The sequence below is a fragment of the Diorhabda sublineata genome, chromosome 3 (genome assembly GCF_026230105.1).
Source record: "Diorhabda sublineata isolate icDioSubl1.1 chromosome 3, icDioSubl1.1, whole genome shotgun sequence".
Classification (NCBI taxonomy): Eukaryota; Metazoa; Arthropoda; class Insecta; order Coleoptera; family Chrysomelidae; genus Diorhabda; species Diorhabda sublineata.
Genome location: NC_079476.1, coordinates 16,761,058 through 16,782,198, shown reverse-complemented (window position 1 = coordinate 16,782,198; position 21,141 = coordinate 16,761,058). Strand labels below are relative to the sequence as shown.

Here is a 21,141-nt window from a genome sequence, read left to right as displayed (position 1 = left end):
ATACTATTTTATCAATTCTTTCCTCTATATCTTATGAATACTTTCTGAAACGATGACATTTTTATTGCCAAATTTAGACCAACTAGGAGTTGTTTGAAAGGGCTTTCAACATGGCACTAACATCAACAATAGTACAAATAAAATGAATAAATCAAGTGATTTGTTGATGACGGAGCTCAGAAAATAATGTAAAGAGGTTAGATATTCATACTTGATCTTTTACTTTTTGCCTATACGAATACATAGTTATCGAATATTCTGGAGTGTTGTTAACATACTGAATATTTCAGAATAGCTATAAAAGTAAGTTACAACCCTACTACTATCATTTACATGATACATTATGTCCAAATTAAACAATGTAAATTATGATATTAGGTATTAGAGAAATGATTAGATAAGTCAATGCATTTATTTATTTCTTCTCGTTACTCAATAACTTATATAAAAAACTCAGTCATCAACTATTTGCATCGCACTCGTAACCAATAACAAAAAAATTTCGCTATTAGATATCTCAGATTTTCAAATGAAATAAATGCAAAGTGTACTTAAAAGTAACGATATTTCACAATACATACAACGGCACATAACCTCACAAATTAAGGAGCTACTCTTTTAAGTCACTATGAAGTCATCATATCATTGACTGAAGAAGTATTTACATTGGGCCCTTTCAAAGAGTCGTTTATATCTCTTCTGAACATCGACAAATTCTGCGTAAACCTAAAAAAAAAATATAATAAATTAATTTAAATTTAAAAAAACGATTTTTCTTTTTAACTCACCTATCTCTGTTTTTAGTTAGTAAATTTCTTTCTATTCCATCCATGAGATTTTCAAACCATTGCGCCATCGCCGCTTGCTTATCTGGAGGTTGACTTCTGATAATACTCTCCCTCATTTGATTGAAATATTCTTCGTTTAGTAAAATAAGCCCTAGAAGAGGTCGCGACATCGACCACTGGTTCCTACAATCTTCGAACATTATTACGTTCAATACGGTGCTCAATATTTGTTGTAGAATCTCCGGATGCATTTCAAGTACTTTCAAAAACATGTCACTATTCGCAGTCATTCCAACGCGTTGTTCTTTACCTGGATACACTGTAAAAACGCAACGTTATAATCATACTTGAATATCAATAAGGACTATTTATTAAAGGGATTTATATAAAAAATAGCACGATGCCCTTATGTATATGAATAGCCCTTTTGTGGCTGGCTCAGTCCTCATCTTCTTACATCTTCATTTTATTCATCAGCCCTTTCTATAGCCGTATGTTTCCAGTTTCTCACCCCAATTTTTTTTTAAATTCATCGTCACCTCCTCCAACCAAATCGTCCTCAGGCTTCTTTTTGCACTATTTACCTTCAACTCTACCATTATTCTTACCAACTTCCGATCGAGCTCTCCATAAATCTCCCAACAACTCTTTTACTCTTGCTATTATCTTTAATACATTTTTTATCATACTCATTATCTCTGCAGCATAAATTATAATGGGTCTTTTTTATATTTCATTTATTTTCCTTTTTATTTCCTTGCTTTTCATTATTTTTATATATGCCACAAGTGCTCTAATCGCTGCTTGTATCTTTTCTATTATTTCTTCTGTTCTATGTTCATCGTTAATTAATATTATTACACTTAGGTACTCATTTATTTCAATTTTTTCTTCTCTTTTCTTGCTACGCTTCTTCTTCTTAACATGATTTTTTCAACACATTTCTTTGAATTCTTTCAACATTTTTATTCTTCGTTACTATATCCCTTGACTCACTTTATTTCTTGTTGCCTTCCTTTCTGCTGCTTTGTCATGCCCGTTTAGTTATTATAAATTTTTTTGTGTCAGCCTATTGTGTTCTTACTCCCACGCTTTTGTTTTTTATGGCCACTTCTATTGATTTATTAACTTTGGTGGAATTTTCATGTTTTTCAAAGCATTACTTAGCTCTTTTCTGTTAACTGTGTCAAAGGCCTGCTGAAACCCAATGAATAAAATAAATTTTCTATACCTATATTGTATTTCTGAGTCTCGCTAATTCTTGTACTTATTGAAATATGGAAAAATCTCGAACAAAAAGAGATTTTAAGCATATCCAGAGATAATTTGTAATTGAAGAGAATTTTTTTCTGGTCCTTTTCTATAGCCTATTTATTACATATAAATTATTATTTTCAAAATAAAACTGAGGAATAGTACAAGTATTTGAAAAAATATTTGATTCGAATTTCGATGAAATTTTATCAAATATTTATTGGATAGGACCACTTAACTTAACCGTTTATGTATTCAGTTCATCCTGAATTGAAAGTCACCGGAGATGTCGAGATATCGATAAAAGTGTCAATTCACTTCATGTTGTTTAAATTAGTAGTATAGCAGTATACAGCCAGGTTGTTTTTTCAATTTGAAATAAAACTAACTGTTATTTTTGATTCTAAATTTCCTCATCTCTAATCTACTCTTAAAGACTGACCTTGTTCTCGTATTCGCCTTATTATTTGCATCAATTTTTGTGGAATATGACCTCTATTGGTTGTTTTATGAATGATAACAAGAGTTCAGTTCCTTTACAATTGTTATAAATAAGCTACAAACAGCATTTGAAGTGGTTTGAACAACGAAAATGATTGTGTCATTTCTAACTATCAAATTTATGAATAATACAAAATTCCCGTTAATGAAATATAATAATTAAATTGGAATTTATGGAACAGTTGGTGATATCCACACCTTCAATCTCCGAAAACGATAAATTGGTTATCAAAACGCACATCAGACTCTATAATTGTAAGTGTTCGTGTAGTGTAGTGTAGTGTAAACAGCTTAATGAAATATAATAAACACGTCATTTACAACAACTATACCAACACTCACAATACATTCTTTTATCATTCGAGCCGGATATCAACCAATAAGCTATGGAAGGTTGGAAATACCAAACCGTGTGTGAACATCATCAATAGTTCCAGAAACTCCAACTTAAATGAGTTATAAGAGTATAATCTATTGATAAAATTTGTAACAAGTATCATAACCTTCATTTAGACTTTCGTGTTGTCCAATTATTTTTGTACGAATATTATTAGTATCTCCTTGACTGTTCATTAATTTTTACACAGTTGGCTACGATTTTGCATAAGAATTCGGTCTTTTCCATTATCTTCGCTTCAAAGAGATACAACTAATGATTTATATGTTAGAAAGTAGTAATTTTATATTTCTAGATAGCTAATAGTACAAAAAGATGAGAATGCATGTTTGTAAGACACGTGGAGTAGAATACTAATTACAATTACTCACCTTTTTGCGTTAATTGCTTGAATAAATAGGTTACTATATGATCCAACGTTGCACAGCATCCTGTACAAACCATAGTGTCTAAAAATTTTGAATATATATATATATAAAATATAAATATATAAGAAAGCATGACATTTTCAAGCATTTAAAAAAATTAACAGAAAATATATATAAAAAGCTTAACATACAAGATAATTTATAAATAAAGCTCTCTGTCCAATTAATAGGTTCTAATGCAAAAAAAATTGAGAATTAAACATAAAATATTAAAAAATACAGAATTTTTATCTGTCTGATAAAGGACTTGAAACATCATCACACAAATCACTCTAATACCCTACCGTCTGGTCCTTCTAGCCTTTAATAGAGATATATACGGCTCGAAGGACCAAGCAGTATAATTGTAAATATTTCAATGATAGTAAACAGTGTATTCAAAATAAATCACTCAAACATATAGTAGCGCATGTGAAATATTTATTTATTCAGATTAGTACCCCAACCACATCATATATCTTTTTTTTATAATCTTAGCTCGTAGATATTTTCCAATTTTATATATATAATTAAATATGAAGTTAGTTGTTGGTACAGTCAGAGATTTAGACACAGCAGCATACTTGAGAAACAACATTTTCCAATTTTCTCAATTTTGGATTTTATAGTATACAAAATGAAGTTATTTCATGTTCCAAAATATATGAACCATGATTGTTTTAAACAAAAAATCGATATAGTTCGACTTCTGTATGGAGTATTATACATTGATATTTTTTAAAATTAAACCCATAAGAGTTGAAACCGTTCAACAGTGAAATCGCTAATTCTTGAGTATTCAAAAAAAAACTTCGACATGCTTTGGAGAGGTAAAAAGCTTGGGAATATCTTCAGAAGGAACAATATGCCACCAAACTGGATCCGAAATGTCACTTTTCCTCCAGTTTTCAAGTTGTAATAAAGAACAAATTGTAGAATAGTTATTTGTTAATGTTAATATTTCTGTACTTACTGCTTTGGGCGTTAAAAAAATTTATTTTTAAGGCTGACATTCCAGTTTATTCCTGAAGGTGAAACAGAAAACTCTAATTGAAAATGGACGTTCGAGAAAACTGCAGTAAACTAAATTTTGTAGAATAATTATTCTCACAAATAAAAGTTAAGGAAATTTCAATTTGGTTAGGTTAATAGGTGGGTGTAATTGACGAATTGCAATATTTTGAATAACGCTCCAATAGGTTCAGACTTGCCAACGTTGATTTAAAAAAACTGAAACAAACAATAAAATGCCACTAAATTTGATACAGAACGTCATTTTTCCTCCTAGTATGGAGCTTTCAGTGAGTAACAATTCCATCAGGACATTTCTTACTTAAAGCAATGCTTGCAGATTATTGTTCATCAGCATGTGGAGATACTACAGAAGTAATTGAAGATATATCAAAAGCCAACGAACTCGTCAGTACTTTAATGATAGTTTTGTTACTTTTAGTTTTATATTTTATTAATCGAGCATCACAAAATTTAAATCTAAGTTCAAAAATGACCAGATTAGCTTTCATTAGATCGAGCTTTGGTAAGAAAAGAAAAAGGATCTTGGAGGTATCTTTAGAAGAAACAAAGTCATTTTGTCCACTTTTCTCTGCTTCCCTATCTTGGACGAAGAAGAAAGTTTGTTCAAAAACTGCAGATTATTGATTTACAAAAGTCTAATATTTCTTTAGTAGTGATAGTTGGATGCTTAAGCATATTAAAGCTAATTAAATATTAAAATCTAGTATTGGGATAGGTCTTACACCATGGAAACACCGAAAACTGAAGAAAATGGAAAGCCCTCGTCAACAAACTTAAGCTAAACTTACAAAACGACGCATAAGGATAGCAAACTCATCGTTTTACCACAGCTGCTGATACATCAATAGGTACCTGGGAGCTATATGATGATGATGATGAAGTTCAGACTGGACAATGTTGAATTAAAGAAATCGTTTGACACTAAACTCTGCACTACACCAAAATGCTAATATTTCTTCAACCGTCATAATTGTAAGACAAGAAATTTGTTATTTAAAGCTGCCATCCCAGTATATTAACGAAGAAGAAGTAGAAAATTAGTGGTATTTCGATGTTCTAGTGAACTATAGCTAATAAATCTACAGAATAATGAACTACACCAAAAATACTTTTACAATTGTGCCTCAAGAAATCAGATTTTTTTATGCTGACATCCTAGTTTATTGCTGAAGATTGAGTTGAAAATTCTAATGGAAAAGAATCCATGTAAAATATGGATTTGTGATGTTAATTGTTCAGAAACATGAACATTTACAGTAATGTTTCCAAAATACTGTAAATGGCGGTTTTATGTTAATAGACCAAAACACTAATAATTCTTCGCTGTTTAGTTGTCGAAAAATTTGATTTACAACACCGATACCCTATTTTATTGCCAAAGAGAGTACTGAAAACAGTCAGTATTGGCTACTGTGTAATTTATGTTTGGTATAATGCAAACTAGTTGTAAGTTCATCAAATTTGATGCATAACATGCAAAAATCTACCATGCCAACAATAAAAAATGATAAGAAATTTTTTTGAAAGTTGCTAAAAGCTCATAAATACAGGAACTGATATTGTTATATCAAATTATCATTTTCAAGAAATTCGTAATAAGGAAAGAAGATTGTACTAAATATAACAAACTTTTAGCACTTTTGTCGAAGATCTTGTTTTAGAACCCAACATTTAACAAATGCACCCAATCAAAACTAAAATTTTTTGATTTGCGGTTGCATATTTATGTTTTTATCTATTTAGGTCGTATGCTTTTTGCCTTTTGCTGCATCTCTGAGCTGCACGGACCTGTAAAATGATTTAGGTGCCCACCTAAGGCAGTAAGTCCTTCCGAAATCGACGATAAAATATACAGGAAAACTTGAGGTTCCAGCGTCGATAGGAAACTCATGTGATCTTGAGCCAGGCACTCTAGTAGAACATAATATGTTTGAGAAAGCTTGGGATAATCCTAAAAAATTGTTATTATTAAATCTATTGTAGTTTTTCGAAATAAAAGCAAATACTTTTACAGTAAACCTCTTTTATAAATATTTATTTAAAACAGTGGGAAAAATATACAGAATGCCCACATAAAAATTTTAAAACTGATGTCATACGCCAACTGGAATTATATTAAACTAATACATAACTCATTATCTATTTAAAAAATATATAGAAGTTTAGAACAACCCTTATATTGACTTTTAACTGAGCACATATAGTTTTGTATTGTACACTCACCAATAAATCTGATTGAGAAATTGACAGCAACAATTTTACAAAAATATTTAAGGCGTTATCTAAGGCTTCATCGCCATATAATCTAAATACTCCGAAGTTGACGTAACTTCCACATAGGGCAGCTTTGAGCATCGAAAAACATATTGATATACCTTTCAACTTCAATGGATACGTTTGTTCTTTTGGTACTTCTACATTCAATATTCTACTACCTAAAAATATTAATTTTATCGAATGATTCATTATATTGATTTTGAAAATTTTTTTTAGAAAACTTCACTTTTCACCTTACAAATTGCATTATTAACCAAATTATAGGATCACAAAATTGACGATTATTGTACAATAATTTCACTTTGTCTAATTAGTATTAATTAGATTAGATTAATTAGACATTAGTATTAATTAGTATTAATCGGGTTAAAACGTTCTTCGCCGTCTTCCGATTCCCAGTTTCCATTTTTCTCGATCTTCCCAAAGATCTTCTTCCAATCCTCTCTCTCGAATATCCTTCTCGATACCTTCTTTCCAACTTAATCTTGGTCTTCCTCTCTTTCTTCTTCCTTGTGGTGCCCAATTTAAAATTTGTTTGGGTATGTGGTCTTCAGGTATTCTTTGGACATGTCCGTACCATCTTAACTGATTCACCCTAATGTCTTCCGTAATCGTGTGTTGCACCTTCATGATCTCCCTGATTCTGTCGTTTCTTATTTTTTCCAGTCTTGATATTCCTGCCGTGCGTCTCCAATAATCCATTTCTGTGGCTTCAAGCATTTTGACTGTTCTTTTAGAGTCCAGACTTCGCTACTATATGTTGTTATACTTTTTATTATGCTATTGTATATTCAATGTTTGTTTTCCTTGGATATTTGTTTGTCCCACAATACACTATTTAGTTGTCTTATTGCTTGTCTTCCTTGGTTATTTCTTTGTGCTATCGCTTCATCTAATCTTCCATCATTAGTGATGATCATGCCTAGGTATTTGTATTTTGTACAATGAGTTATTTTTTGTTGTGTTTCTTCAAGTATTAAATTTTGCTGTTCTTCTCCAATACACATATATTCCGTTTTACTAAAATTTACTTCTAGACCCCATTTCCTGTATTCCTCTACTAGCTTTCTTGTCATATATTCTAAGTCTTTGTAGTCCTGTGCCAAGATTATTTGGTCATCTGCAAAACACAGGGTATATAGTGTGGAATCGATTAGTGGAATGCCCATGTTCTTACATTTCCTTTTCCAGTGTGCTAGTGCATTAAATAAATGCTGAGATTAAATACCATCGAAAAGTATAAAGCAAAATCAGAGGAAAACATTCGAAATTATAACATCAGACTCTCAAATTTGAACTCATCGCATCTGCCATTCAAAGCTTTCAGCTCTGAGAATATTAGACTGAAAACAATCCAAACTTACAAATCAACCCAATCATTTCAGAAGACCCTGGAGAAAACCAGTGAGTAAAAAAGGAGAAGCGCCTCAATTGGTAGTAGCCAATAAGTAAGTATTTCTTATTCAAAACTAAAATATTTGATATTCATTTAACTCTGAACCATTCAAAGCTCTCAACACATCTAAGTACAACATCAAGGAGGCTGTGAGTGAAAAAGAATCCTCAAAAGCAGCGTCTTAATTGGTATTGCTTACAGAAATAAATAACGAGCTTTTTGTCAACTCCTACACTCCAAAGCTGATTGTAAAAGATCTCAGGGACGATCCACAAACACATCTAAGGACAACATTATGGAGGCAGAGAATGAGAATGGATTCTCTTGAAAAAGCGATTCGATTGGAGTTGCTGGCAAAAACAAATGGTGAGATCTTTGTCAATTCCTACATCCACAGTAGGAAGTTTCACACAACTCTGACCTATTCAAAGTTCTCAACTCTTATCTATTAACGAGATTGTCCCCAAAATTACATAACAAAGCAAAATCTGACTGCAGGAGACATCAGGGGAGATCCAGAAACAAATCTAAGGACCACAACATGGAGACAGTGATTGAGAAAGGAGCCTCGATTGGTGTTACTGTCAAAAACAAATGTCGAGTTTTTTGTCAGCTCTTATTGAATACATTTCTCAGTTTACTCATTACTTCTTCAAAATATGTTACTTCCTTTTTAATTTACCATGTAGGTGCGTTCCGTTAGGTATGATTGCGTTGAAGCAATTCTAGGAACAAGATTTTATCAAAGTCTTAGCTCATTTTTATGACTAAAACTGTTACTGACGAATTGTTGTTGACTATTTGGTAATATTGACGATTGTGACAGTCAGAATTCCAAATTATGATTATGCATCTCTTTTTCTATCCAATTCTGAGTTGATTCCTTTAATTTTCAAGTCTGTCTATGTATTATATATAGGGTTCACACCAGCAATGAAAATTTAGTGGTCCAAAAGGACCACCTAAGTTATGATTTAGTGGTCCAAAAATATAACGTGGTAGACAAAAGTAAAAAAATTAACATATGCATGCTACACACTCTTTTATACATATTTTTACGGCATATATAAATTCTTTTATGCAAAAACAGCACAGTAAATATAAAACATAGGTTTTTTTAAAAATATTTTGGGCGACAAATTTGTCGTCGATGTGTATGATTTTGGCGACATTTCTTGATGATTTGGCGACAATTGTCGCTATGTCGCCATGCTGGCGTGAACCCTAGTTATATATGTTTAATTTGTTTATTTCTGAAAAAATCTTAGCTGTGAAATTCATCACTTTATTGTAGTGGATTAGATCTTTGTTTTTCTTCATTTTATAGATGCGACTTTTTCTTAACGTATTATATTATTTATTAGACATTCCTAATTTTTTAATGACATGTTTATGTGATCTAATTCTACTTTTTCCATCTTATCTTTATATATATATATATATATATATATATATATATATATATATATATATCACGGTTTTCTTCATTCTGGTGACTTTTTTCTTTCCTGTACAGTTTATACACTCTTACTCTCTTTTCAGTTTCTCATAAATTTCCTACTTCATCAGTGATCTCATTTCGGCACTAGATTCCCTTTTGGATGTAATTAAGTATCGTCTTGGTTTAAGAAATTATTATATGTTCAATCTAAGCTAATATATATCGAAACCTTCTAAATGAAACAGATAATTAGTTAGAAAAGCAAATTAATATCCTCGAAATCGTACTCACCATAATTACAAATAATTTTACTAGCTTCCCTAAATAATAATATACCATTCGGAGATGAAACATCAAACTGCAACCTTTGTGATCTATTTTGTACTAATTCAGCAAACAGCTTTAAAACAGGAGTAGTTACTTGTGGATCATGATACCATAATTCAATAGCTCTGAGTAAAATCGGCGTATAATTGGGATAACTTTGAAGATATATATATATTTATATGTTAAGGAAGGATATGTCACGATTCAGATTAAAAAAATAATACTTAACACTTGAAGCTTATTCAACACACATTGTATAATTTTTTATAATAAGGATACATCCAATCGAAGAGCATCATGTAGGAAGTTTTGGTATTAAACGAGAAAGCTAATCCCCGCAAATCTCTAGCTAGGCCTATAAGAGCTTTTTTGGCTTCATCCGATGCAAATAATGGAGAGTCCGCTGATGCTAATAGCGTTCCTATACTTTCAAATGATGCTAAAAATACAGATTTAATATAAATATTTTCAAAGCTACAAACAAATAATAAGAAATGAAAATCATAATCACCCCCGCTAAAAAAAAGAGTCAAAACTCAAAAAATGCAATAACTTAGTTAAGTATACGGGGAATTGTGACTGTTTCTTTCAAATTTTTTTCGCATAAAATTAATTTTGTGACCAACAAAGCAGTTACATTTTCAGTTGTGCCAGTCTTATACAAAATGTGTTTTTTTATACGTAAAAAAGATAAATGTGGACTATGTAACAGCTATGAAAATTCTATAGGACAACATAAGGAAAAATTAAAAGTGGAATATCTATTGTATTTAGAAAAAAAATAATTATCAAGGAAAGAAAAAGGACTTCAAAAAAACGAAGGCAAATCCTAATATATTGTTTAGGTCTATGACCTGCAAGCAGTACTTTCCACACCTAAAGGAACTGTATTATATTACAATTAAAAAGTAAATATGAAGAATATGGTAAGCTGATGGGATATATTCATATTTACTTGAATTTATAGAAAGAAAAAAAAAAGATAATATTGATAGACTACACTTTGTTTTATTTCGGGTAATATAATAAAAAAAAAACAATTTTTTAATATCTATGTATATTTATGCTTCGACTAAGTACACTGAAATATATTCAATTACCCCTAAATATTTGATAAAAGAGCATAGCCAGAACGAATGGGGTTCTGTTCACTCTGCAATCAAAAAGTTTTAAGATGTGGTCCTATATACATACCCAATTAATATGCAAAAATAATAAGCACCGCGTAAAAAAAAGGACCCTACCATGTCAATGAGATCTGTTAACTTGATTTTTATTCCTTTGATTAAATGCATTGGTACTGCAGGATTTCAATTTTTAAAGATATCAGGAGTAAAGGTTATAAAATTAACACAAGAAAATCATACCATACTTTATTTTAAAAGATCCTACAGATATGAAGAATTTAAGCAAGTATGGTTATGTTGAAAAAAGAAACCGATTCCTAGTACTTTGATGCAGGTATATAGAAACGCAATTAGAATCAAGGAAAAAAATGTTTCTATTTGAATACAGTAAGACCCCGCATAACGCTTAACGCGTAGGATACGTTCCAACGAAGTAGAGTGTAGTGCGAAACTAGGCTATCTTAACATGTAAATAATGGGGTTAGAGGAAGAAACTAGAAAATCTTAGGCGGGGTCTTACTGTATATAAAAATTTGATTATTTTCCTGTGAGGTAGACAACCAAAACAAATTCTATTCTATTTGATATTATTTGTATGCTCCCGATCTTTGACATTCGCACAAGTAGGACCATTTTAGAACGGAATTCAATTAGTAGAGTTCTTAGCCTTGTTCAGAAGTGCAAGAATTAAATTTCCCCGGTTTTCCACAGTGTTCGAGTTATATAAAAAGAAAAGAGTGCTAATTCTTAACTAAGCTACCTAAAAGAGAGATTTCTGAAGTCTTGGTGAACTGAATAAGAGCTGTGATGAATAAATCTTCTTTTCTGGTCTTTTTTTTTTAAATTCAAAGCTAATTTCAAACATATTTTCGAGCAAATTGTACAATCCTAAAGCTAGAAAATAACCAGATTTCTAAATTTTATAATGCCTTGTAATAATTTAGAAATAGGAATTTTAATTGATTTTTGTGGTTTATATATTTTTTGATTTTTTCATTTTCTAAAGAGTTAAAAGAGTCTTAAAGAGTCCCTTTGGACCCTTTCATTTTTTAAACCAAAAAATACAGAGAAACAAAGATTCCATAAAAATTAACATCTTCGCTTAGATTTTTCAAAACTATCAACAACATATATGGCACATAGGTAACTCGAATGTTGAAGCCTTGATAAAGATCAAATAAAAGATTGAAACTTTGGCATTTTAAAAAACTCTTGAACAGTTTTATTTTGAGTCCTCAACCTGCAACACCATTCAAAATTATAAAAATCAATTTTACAAATTTAACCACGTAAATAACAAATTTTGAGAATAAAACAAAAAATATTCATCAAGTAATTTTCAGAAATTCTTCAAAAGCTTTTTTGTCAAAATGGTTTTTTTTCAAGTTGTGACTCTCTTTTAGTGGAGGTGTATGATTTTCTCAGTTCAGTTAATTAAATAAATGTTTAAAAAATTCGAAATTTTCAATTTTTACTCCAAGTTTGGGGATATTTTTCTTATTCAAATTGTTTAGTCACTTTTAGTTTTATATTTTATTATCCAAAACATTAATTTCAAGTTCAAAAATTATTAGCTTTTACTTTACTAAACCTGGGAAAGAAAAGCAAAATAGGTGTCTTTAGAGGAAACAAAGTCATTTTTTCTCACTTTTCTGTCCTTCCCTACCTTGTAGGGATGCTCTAGGACACACTGAACATAAACCAAATGTATGAAAAATCAGATTTGTTAAAAAATTTCAAAATAATGAAATTCAAATTTTTTAATTCCATTTCTACCTTACTATTTGGGCAGTTTTTCTGACTTAAATTGTTTTGTTACTTTCAGTTCTATACTTTATTATCCAAGCATCTCAAACTTAATTAAAAATTCAAAAATTAATAAAATAATTACTGAATAGCTTTCACTTTACCGAGCCTAGGAAAGAAAAGCAAAATAATCTTGGAGGTGTCTTAAGAGGAAACAAAGTCATTTTTTTCTCACTTTTCTCTCCTTCGCTACCTTGTAAAGAAGCTCTAGGACCCACTGGACATAAACCAAATGTATGAAGAATCAGGTTTATTAAAAATAATGAAATTCGAAATTTACAATTTCTACTCACTGTTTGTGGTTATTTTTCTAATTCGAATTGTTTTTAGTATTAAATTTTCTTAAAAGCTAACTCAACACACTCACTGCTACAACCATTTGTTTTACTGAACTGAATTATAAAAATAACTTTAAAAATTCACCAAGAAAATTTGTATAGCTATTTCTTATTAATATAGATTTTCATATGAATATCTTCAAAATTATATTCAACTTTTAATTGAGAATATGTACTTACCTGTTAAAGGTAACATGAATGTATGAAATCGATCTTCATCCTCTCCCAAATCGACCATAAGCAGCCTACCCAGAGATGTATAAAACATTGATCTACAGCGCATTTCCGTTACCGCTACTGAATTACCAAGGAAAGGAAAATGTTCGCTAGTGTGATTGTTCAACATAAACTGAACTTCGTCTAACTTAACAAGCTTCCTAACACAACTGTAACCCACAGAAAGATCGTTGAGTAGTATCAACGTTTTGCTTATTATTTGTTCACTCCGTCCCCAGTATTTCAAGTTAGTAATACTAGAAAATAGAACATAAAAAAATTAGAATTTCTTAAAAATCGATAATGCATAGATTATATAATTAATAAATTTAAAATGGCTATTAATTAGTATTCTTAGGTATCCCAACGAACTATTACTTAAAAATGGAGAATATGGAGATTGAATCAATGTCAGATACTTACAAAATGGTTCGATCTACATATAGAAATTGCTTCATTATCAACTCCTCAAAAGGTCATATACACCTTTCGGGATACATTCAGTAACTTTGTCAACACATGATATGTGCCTATCAGAGAAGCACTCAGAAAGTGATGTATGAATAATACAATTATAAGTTGTAGATGATAAGAATAGCTGAGGATGGTGGGAAGAATGTATCAGAAATGTGACATACTGATCCGCTTTCAAAACATTGAGCTCCCAGGTCATTGTTATAAAGTTTTTTTGATTTGGTTTTTAGGTCTTTTGGAAATCAAGGTAAACATACTTGCCAGAAAAGTATCAAAATAGCCTTTTACTAGCCCAGAACCTTTCTGTGGCACATGAAAATGTTTTAAGAGAAAGAGAATTATTTTGACAGAATCTCACAGGATTGAATCACCACAAAAGTTGTTTCTGAAAGTAATGGAACCCAAATATGCAAAATGTATATTTAACATATTTTTTTAAATATTTCCATATATCTTGAGTAAATAGCATATTGTGCATAATTGAACAAATTTCCAGACAAAAGCAATGTTGTGAATCTGCTATTCTGAAGCAATTACTTTTAATGCAGTTCTCAAAAACTAATCATAAATCAGGTAGTCAAACTATTCAAAGAAAAAAAAATGAGTATTCCCAATCTAAAATTCAAAAGCTGTTTTAAACCCTTCAGCCTGAGTTATGTTATGTATACAACATGTGGAGTAGACCAATTTGTGTCAGCTTTAATTCATTTTGGGCTTTTGAATAGGTTACACCGATTTTTGCTTTGTAGTGTTGAAGTATTCTATTAATTTTTTTCAGTTCTATGTCAGGATAGATCAAACCATAAAAAACTATGTAAGAATATAAAAAAAGATGTATAGTTATAAGTGTGTTAATATTGTAAGTATATTCAAATCAGAGTGTTGCAAAATCAGTCAATAGGAAAAATTTAATTTCCGAATTGTCAGCTGAATGTTCCCAATTCCTTATTGATATTAAGGAATTATTCGAATACACAGAAGTAAACAACTTTTATTTATTGAAAATCAATCATAGTTTTTAAGATAGATAAGGCAAGCACCTATGGGTTTGAGTGTAGTACCTACAGCCCACCTCGTAGAAAAAAGCAGAATAATAGAGGACGAAGACATAGGCGCGGAAAAAGATATAACCTACAGATAGCGACAATAAATAAAACAATTTGCGCGGCCTGTGTTCGAGGTAAATTCTATAATTTCTCTCTTGTGTCAGTATACAAGAGAGCAAATATGAATGGGAGAAAGATAACTTCTGTGGGATATTAGAAAGACATTTTGACCAGCTACCCACTGGGATGCAAAGATGGTAAATTTGCCAGTCGTTTACCCTGGGGGCGCGCCTGGAACATATGGAGAGGATGCATTCTGATCGATACCAGCGCAGAGCCATGTTTGGAGTTCCTGGAGGACGGCAACTAAAAGGAAGACCACGCCTTCGCTGATTGGAGGACGTTGAGGCGGACCTGAACCAGTTAGGGATTCGACGTAGGAGGCACCATGCTCAGGACAGAAAAGGTTGGCAGTCGATTGCTGAGAAGGCCTTGTACTCAAAGGACCGTAGCGTTGGTTAAAGAAAAGAAAAAAATAATGTGATTGAAAAACATTGTGCATTTCAATTCCTTAGTTAAGTAGCTAGTATTTCAGAGGGAGAATTTACTGAACCCATTGATGGAATAATCAGAAATTATAAAAATGGTCCTATCACATCAGTTGATGAGGAAATATAAATTTTTATATTCAGACGGGAGACAAAGTTTTTTAATTGAGAGCATCTAAAAACATTTAGTGGCTCACTGTTTTCATAACCGATGAAAATTTACCTCACTTATAAGACACAATGTTTTAAACAGGAAACTTGTAGGAGTGAAGATCCAACTTCTTGAAGCTAGCAAAGATACTGGATGGAGGAGTCGTTGATGTAACATACTATGTTTAATCTAAATCTAACAACTTACATTTTTCTAATGAAAACACTAAGAACGGTGGCTTCATCGTTTAGTCCCAAAGCTTCCGAAAGCCTCCTATACACTTTGGAATTCTTCTGCACCTGGTCACCAACGTATATCTTCCTAAATGCTTCGAAGAAACTCAACATAGCCATTTCTAGTTTTTCACAACCACCTTGCACTAATCTGGAGTCCGTTAAATTCATTAATTGCAGCACTCTACACACTAATTCACCGTCCATTGTATCATGTTCTTCGTTACTATTAAACGATACCCTACCACCTATTGCCGAACTTATTACATAAACCAACCAGGTTAACTGACCTAAAAAGAATCAAAAGCGAAAAATAAATCGTTGGTATAATTAATAAAAGCTAATCACCTTCTTGAATGGTTATCTCCATTCCTTGACTAGGATTACCCAATAGCTCCGAATAACTTCTCACAGCCTGATCGAATAACTGTACTAAAAGCATGCATGTTTTTTGATATTCGCATCGTCCTATCACCGATAGCTGTTCCAATTGCTGCTGTACCATTCCCAGATCGTCTAAAGGATCCTCGAGTCCTTCACGTACCACTACAGTTACTGATTCAAGACGAGAAGTGATGTAAGCATTTGTTACTTCAGGAGTGTACGTTTCCAATAAATGAGGTTCCGTTGCCTTAACGTAGGGAACTGAAGCTACCATACGCTGCCACAGGCTCAACAAATAATGGACACTGTTGGGGGCGAACTGCCACATCTAAGTAATTGAATAACATATTATGATCGTGTTTCATAATGACATACAAATAATACATGCTTACCTGTAAACTTTGCACGGTAAATTTAGCTATCAGTTGAATTGCTTCTGGATAGTTATCCACCATAACTAACTCACCAAGTTGATAGTTGGATTTAAGCCTAGCTAAAAGTCTGCAAAATTCATGATAATTTGCGGGATCGCTTAAACCTTGAGGATTCTGTAAAATGTGTTTGACCCCGTTCACCAAATGTGTCAAGAACTTTGCTCTTTCTGTATTGCTAAATAGGGAACGCCTCACAGAAGCTATTTGAACTAGACATGATAAAGCTAAAGATGAAAGGGTGTTTGGTAGTGAATGGTATAGATCGAAAAATAATTTAAGAGTTGTAAAATCCAGAAACGCCGGTCTCCAGCTGGTAGGTATTTGAACAGTGCACAGATCATCAGAGGATTCGTCAGTAGACGTACCTAGAACAACAAAAATTAAATACAATTTTTTATGAGTTACTAATACAAATCAACTTTGCTCCGACAATATTTTTTTTAATTATGAGAATAAACATACCTATAAAATCAAAAGTGAGACAGTTCTGAGCCAACCTTAAGAGCTGCGTCATCAAACCATGTTGGCTTTCATCGTTGAAATTCAAATTCTTGCAATTTTCTCTGGCGTTTCCTAATAAAGTACAAGAAAGGCGAAAAATTTCAAACAGTTGAGTATCCCTAAATGAAGAAGCAATTTTACGATGTTTAGTTAGTGACCTGTTAGCTTCAACTTCAGAAATTTGGTTCATTTCACAAGTGAGTTGGGATAGTAGTTGAACACCTATCATACAATGTTCCACGGAACCCTAAAAACATTACGATTATTACTAAATGGTGTCCATAACAAATCAATTTGATATGATATTTAAAATGCTTCTATTTATTTATTTATTTTCATAATTATTTAAATTTGCATATATAAATGAGATTTATCTGATATTGACAAATGTGTAGAAACACATTTTATTTATATGAGTTCAATATAAAACAGTGAAAATTTAAATAATCACTGTCTAAGTGGAAACTTTTGGATTTGTTAGTAACACTCATCTTGAACATTCCGGCTCGAAGGACCAGACAGTGTAATTTTGAGTGTTGGTGTAGTAGTAGAAACAGTTTGTTCAATATAATCACTTTTAATTTACAGCTATGTTTTGTACAGGTATACAGTTTAATCTAACATCAGAAACATCACATTTTAGCATGTGCAGATTGTTAGCGCCTTATTGTATATTGACGCTGTTTTGAATTCATATGCAAGTGCGAATTTAGTTTTATGGACATATGTACTGCTAAAATTAGAGTTAATTAATAAAGTATATGAAATAAAACAACTTAAATGGTCCTTAAGAAAGAAAATCATTTCACGAACACATTAACATAGACAATATTATGAAAAGGAAAAAAAAATATTTGGGCTCAAAGTTTAAATATATGTAAATGCAATGGCAAAGGAAAAGGTGGGGGAAGAGCATACCTTTCAGGATGGAAAATGAGGAATATCATTTTGAAAAAGTAGTCTGCTGCTGATAATGAATATGGATGATGAGACTAAAGAATTATAAAATTAGATTGCAAAGGGTTGTAGAAAAATGGGATCCCTAAATAATATTATGAAGAAATACCCAAAGCCTCAAAGATACAATGATTAGGTCTAATAAATATAGGAGTGTGAGAAAGGAAAGTGTTCTGAAAAATACCTAGGAATGTGAAAATGGAGAAAAAAATGAATGTTGAACTGAAACTAATATATAACAAGTCCAAGAAAGCATTAATGGAAAGAGAGGGAATTAGAAGGAAAAAGAAATGAATGGGAGAGGTGACATCAAATTCGAGAGAAGTGGGAATAACTAACTGGAAGAAACTGAGGTTTAGTAAAGAGTATAGAAAGAAAAATAAAACAGACATATGCTTAATTTTGAAATATTTATTTTGTAAATTGTAATTGTAAATATTCAGCCATGGGCCTTCAAGGTATAAAGTGCTGAAATATATTATGTTTTGTAAGGAAAAAACTTTGTAAACATGGCAAAAAGATCTTTTAGATAATCCACAAAAATCCAGATGCTGCACCTCTAAATATTGAAATACTTTTAAGTATAATTATATCTGAAAGTATATTTGAAAATGCTTCATGATTTTGTTTTACACAGTTAAAAAAAATCAACTAATTTTACCATATCAAGATTACGTGAAATGAAAGACAAAATGTAATTTACTATGGGTTCAGAGTATTTGTGACAACAGTTGTTAGTTAATCAATCTAATAAACAATAAAGAATGAAGAAAACAGTTAAATAATGTTTATTATTCAATATCACAATATATATATATATATATATATATATATATATATATATATATATATATATATATATATATATATATATATATATATATATATATATATGCAACCTCGATATAACTAATCAGAAGGGAACAATTAAATATTCTTTATATCAAGTAATTCATTGAACTGAGGTTTGTAATGTTGAGGTTAGGTTGGTCTAAAATTCGTTGTAAAGAGGTAAAAAATAGTTTTATTCCCCTCAACATTACGTACTTATCTTGTTAGCAGTGTTTACATTACTTTACATCAAACAACAATGATTGTTTTGCAAACAAAAGCATGTCGAATCTCATACTATGAGATTAAGAGTTATATATACATTGGTGGAAGCTTTCTATAAAGGTTTTGGGTTGACAAAATTCATTAATTAGAGGTATTTATACTTTTTCTTAATATGTTGAAAATGTTCGTAATGTAAAGGTATATTTTACATTGACTCTTAAGGACAATTCAAGGGGATTACGACGATTTTGTTAAATGGAGGAGGTCGTTATATTAGGGTACGTTATGTTGGGGTATATTATATTAAGGTTGCACTATATATATATATATATATATATATATATATATATATATATATACAGATTTTTTTTATTTCAGTTCTCCTTGTTGCTTAAAAGTTTCCAATAAAATTTTGATAGATTACAATATTTGCAATAAAATATGAAAAGATTGAATTTCAGCTTTTAGGAAATAATAAAATTACTTACTTGTAAAAATTTTCCAATATCAGACACAACATTCCTAAACACAAACTCATCTTTATGTGAATCAAACCATCCCAATTTGGTGATCCTTGCAAACAGCGTAACTAAGGCTTGGAGAACAAAATTGGGCAGTTTTGGTCTTGTTGCTAAATAATTTAAAACATAATTTCTAATATCTACTCTTTGTTGTAAACTCAACCCCTGCGCACTTCGAGACACTAATTTGGTTAGGGTGGTTGCTGCTAGAAGCTGTGCATAACAGGAATCACCCCTATCGAGAAGAACTTGGCATTTGGTAAGAGCATCTGGACCCGATTGAAATACTACCAAAGTTTTTTCAGCTTCTGCTCTTACAGATGTATCTTGGGATTCATATAATTGTTTACAGAGAAGTTCCAGTTGTCTTATTCCCTAGGATACAAAACAATAAAATAGTATATACAAGATAGGAATTATCCATTAAAACAAAAAATATCCATTTTTTACTTAAATTTATTTCAAAGAATCAATTCTATTCAAATATTTTATTTCTAGGTTAAACTATATTGTTAGAATAAAGTAATCATGAATAGTTTTTGTAATAAGCCAAAATGTTTTTAAACAAAGCTTCTTTCCTCTTGTTAGCTGTAATTGTTCCCTTTAGCTACGCCTATGAACAATTTTGTTCATGACTTTTTTTAAAAACATGATCATAGTACTAATCTACGCTTCTATATTTTTAATTAATCTAATTCCTTTTGGTGTCAGAAATCCCGTAATACGAAGTTACATATAACAAGGGTAATGAAAATTCGTGAGTATAATTAGTATGTAAAGTTGATATTTATAAAAAGAAGACAGTTTAACAAACCTGTTCATCAGCCATTTTCCACCGGGTTCATTTGTTTTTCCAAGATTATATTTAATAAAATTAATGCCAGAGCTCTTCTGCAAAGAAGCCGGAATTTATCCCTATCACCTCAGTCACACAACACTCAACTTCCACTCAAAAAACAACGCAAATTTCATGTTGTTGCCCTCTATCCGAAAAACTAGGGTAGAGCGGTAAGTTTAAAATTTATTAGAACACTAATGAAAAAGGAACCTTCGACATTAATATATTCACAGATCTCTGAATAATCATGGATTTTTAAAAGATTTTGAATAGAGTAAGATGCGAAAAGCCGTAATTAATTTCTATTATTATTTAATAAAAAATAATAATGCTCATTACGTCATATGTATAAGGGAGACAAAACTGACAGATGAACTGAGTACTTTGACGTTCTGTGTTTATTTAAAATGCTATGATACCAACACAAAAAAAATTATAAAAAAATAAATTATTCCGCAACTTACATTACTGATAAGTATTGCAGTGTACTATAATAATATGTATGGAGGGTAGAGGATTCAAAGAATTTTATTTACTATCCTTTCCGCTTACTACTAAAGCGCCACCTTAATTTGCTTCTTTTCAACGGACATTTTTTATACATTGAGATGGTTCTCCTTACATCTCCACTCCATTTAATATGGTATCTGTAATTTTTTTTGGTTAATTTAAATTTTAATTATTTCTT

General features: G+C 31.0%; 1 protein-coding gene across 2 annotated transcripts; it reads right to left on the bottom strand.

Annotated features, from left to right (window-relative positions):
- Positions 1 to 398: 398 nt before the first annotated feature.
- LOC130441834 (exportin-7) lies at positions 399 to 20,818 on the bottom strand. 2 transcript variants are annotated; one of them, XM_056775642.1, is made up of 14 exons: positions 20,430 to 20,818; positions 19,583 to 19,990; positions 17,043 to 17,328; positions 16,539 to 16,945; positions 16,111 to 16,474; positions 15,737 to 16,052; positions 13,275 to 13,567; positions 10,103 to 10,262; positions 9,788 to 9,978; positions 6,606 to 6,817; positions 6,195 to 6,333; positions 3,312 to 3,389; positions 789 to 1,107; positions 399 to 726 (listed from the first exon to the last, which is right to left on the bottom strand). In XM_056775642.1, exons 1-14 carry the CDS (start codon positions 20,442 to 20,444, stop codon positions 627 to 629), a joined length of 3,288 nt encoding a protein of 1,095 aa, XP_056631620.1. In that variant the 5' UTR covers positions 20,445 to 20,818; the 3' UTR covers positions 399 to 626. The 2 variants fall into 2 exon arrangements, with proteins under 2 accessions (XP_056631620.1, XP_056631619.1); XM_056775641.1 differs by having other exon boundaries at positions 6,171 to 6,333; positions 20,430 to 20,587.
- Between the last annotated feature and the right edge of the window lie 323 nt (positions 20,819 to 21,141).

Bases quoted from the DNA above. Each gene is read 5' to 3' on its own strand.
- LOC130441834 (XM_056775641.1), bottom strand. The intron at 16,475-16,538 runs GTAAGCATGTAT...TCAATTACTTAG, and splicing joins TTACCGTGCAAAGTTTACAG to ATGTGGCAGTTCGCCCCCAA. The intron at 6,334-6,605 runs GTGAGTGTACAA...ACAATTTTTTAG, and splicing joins TTTCTCAATCAGATTTATTG to GATTATCCCAAGCTTTCTCA.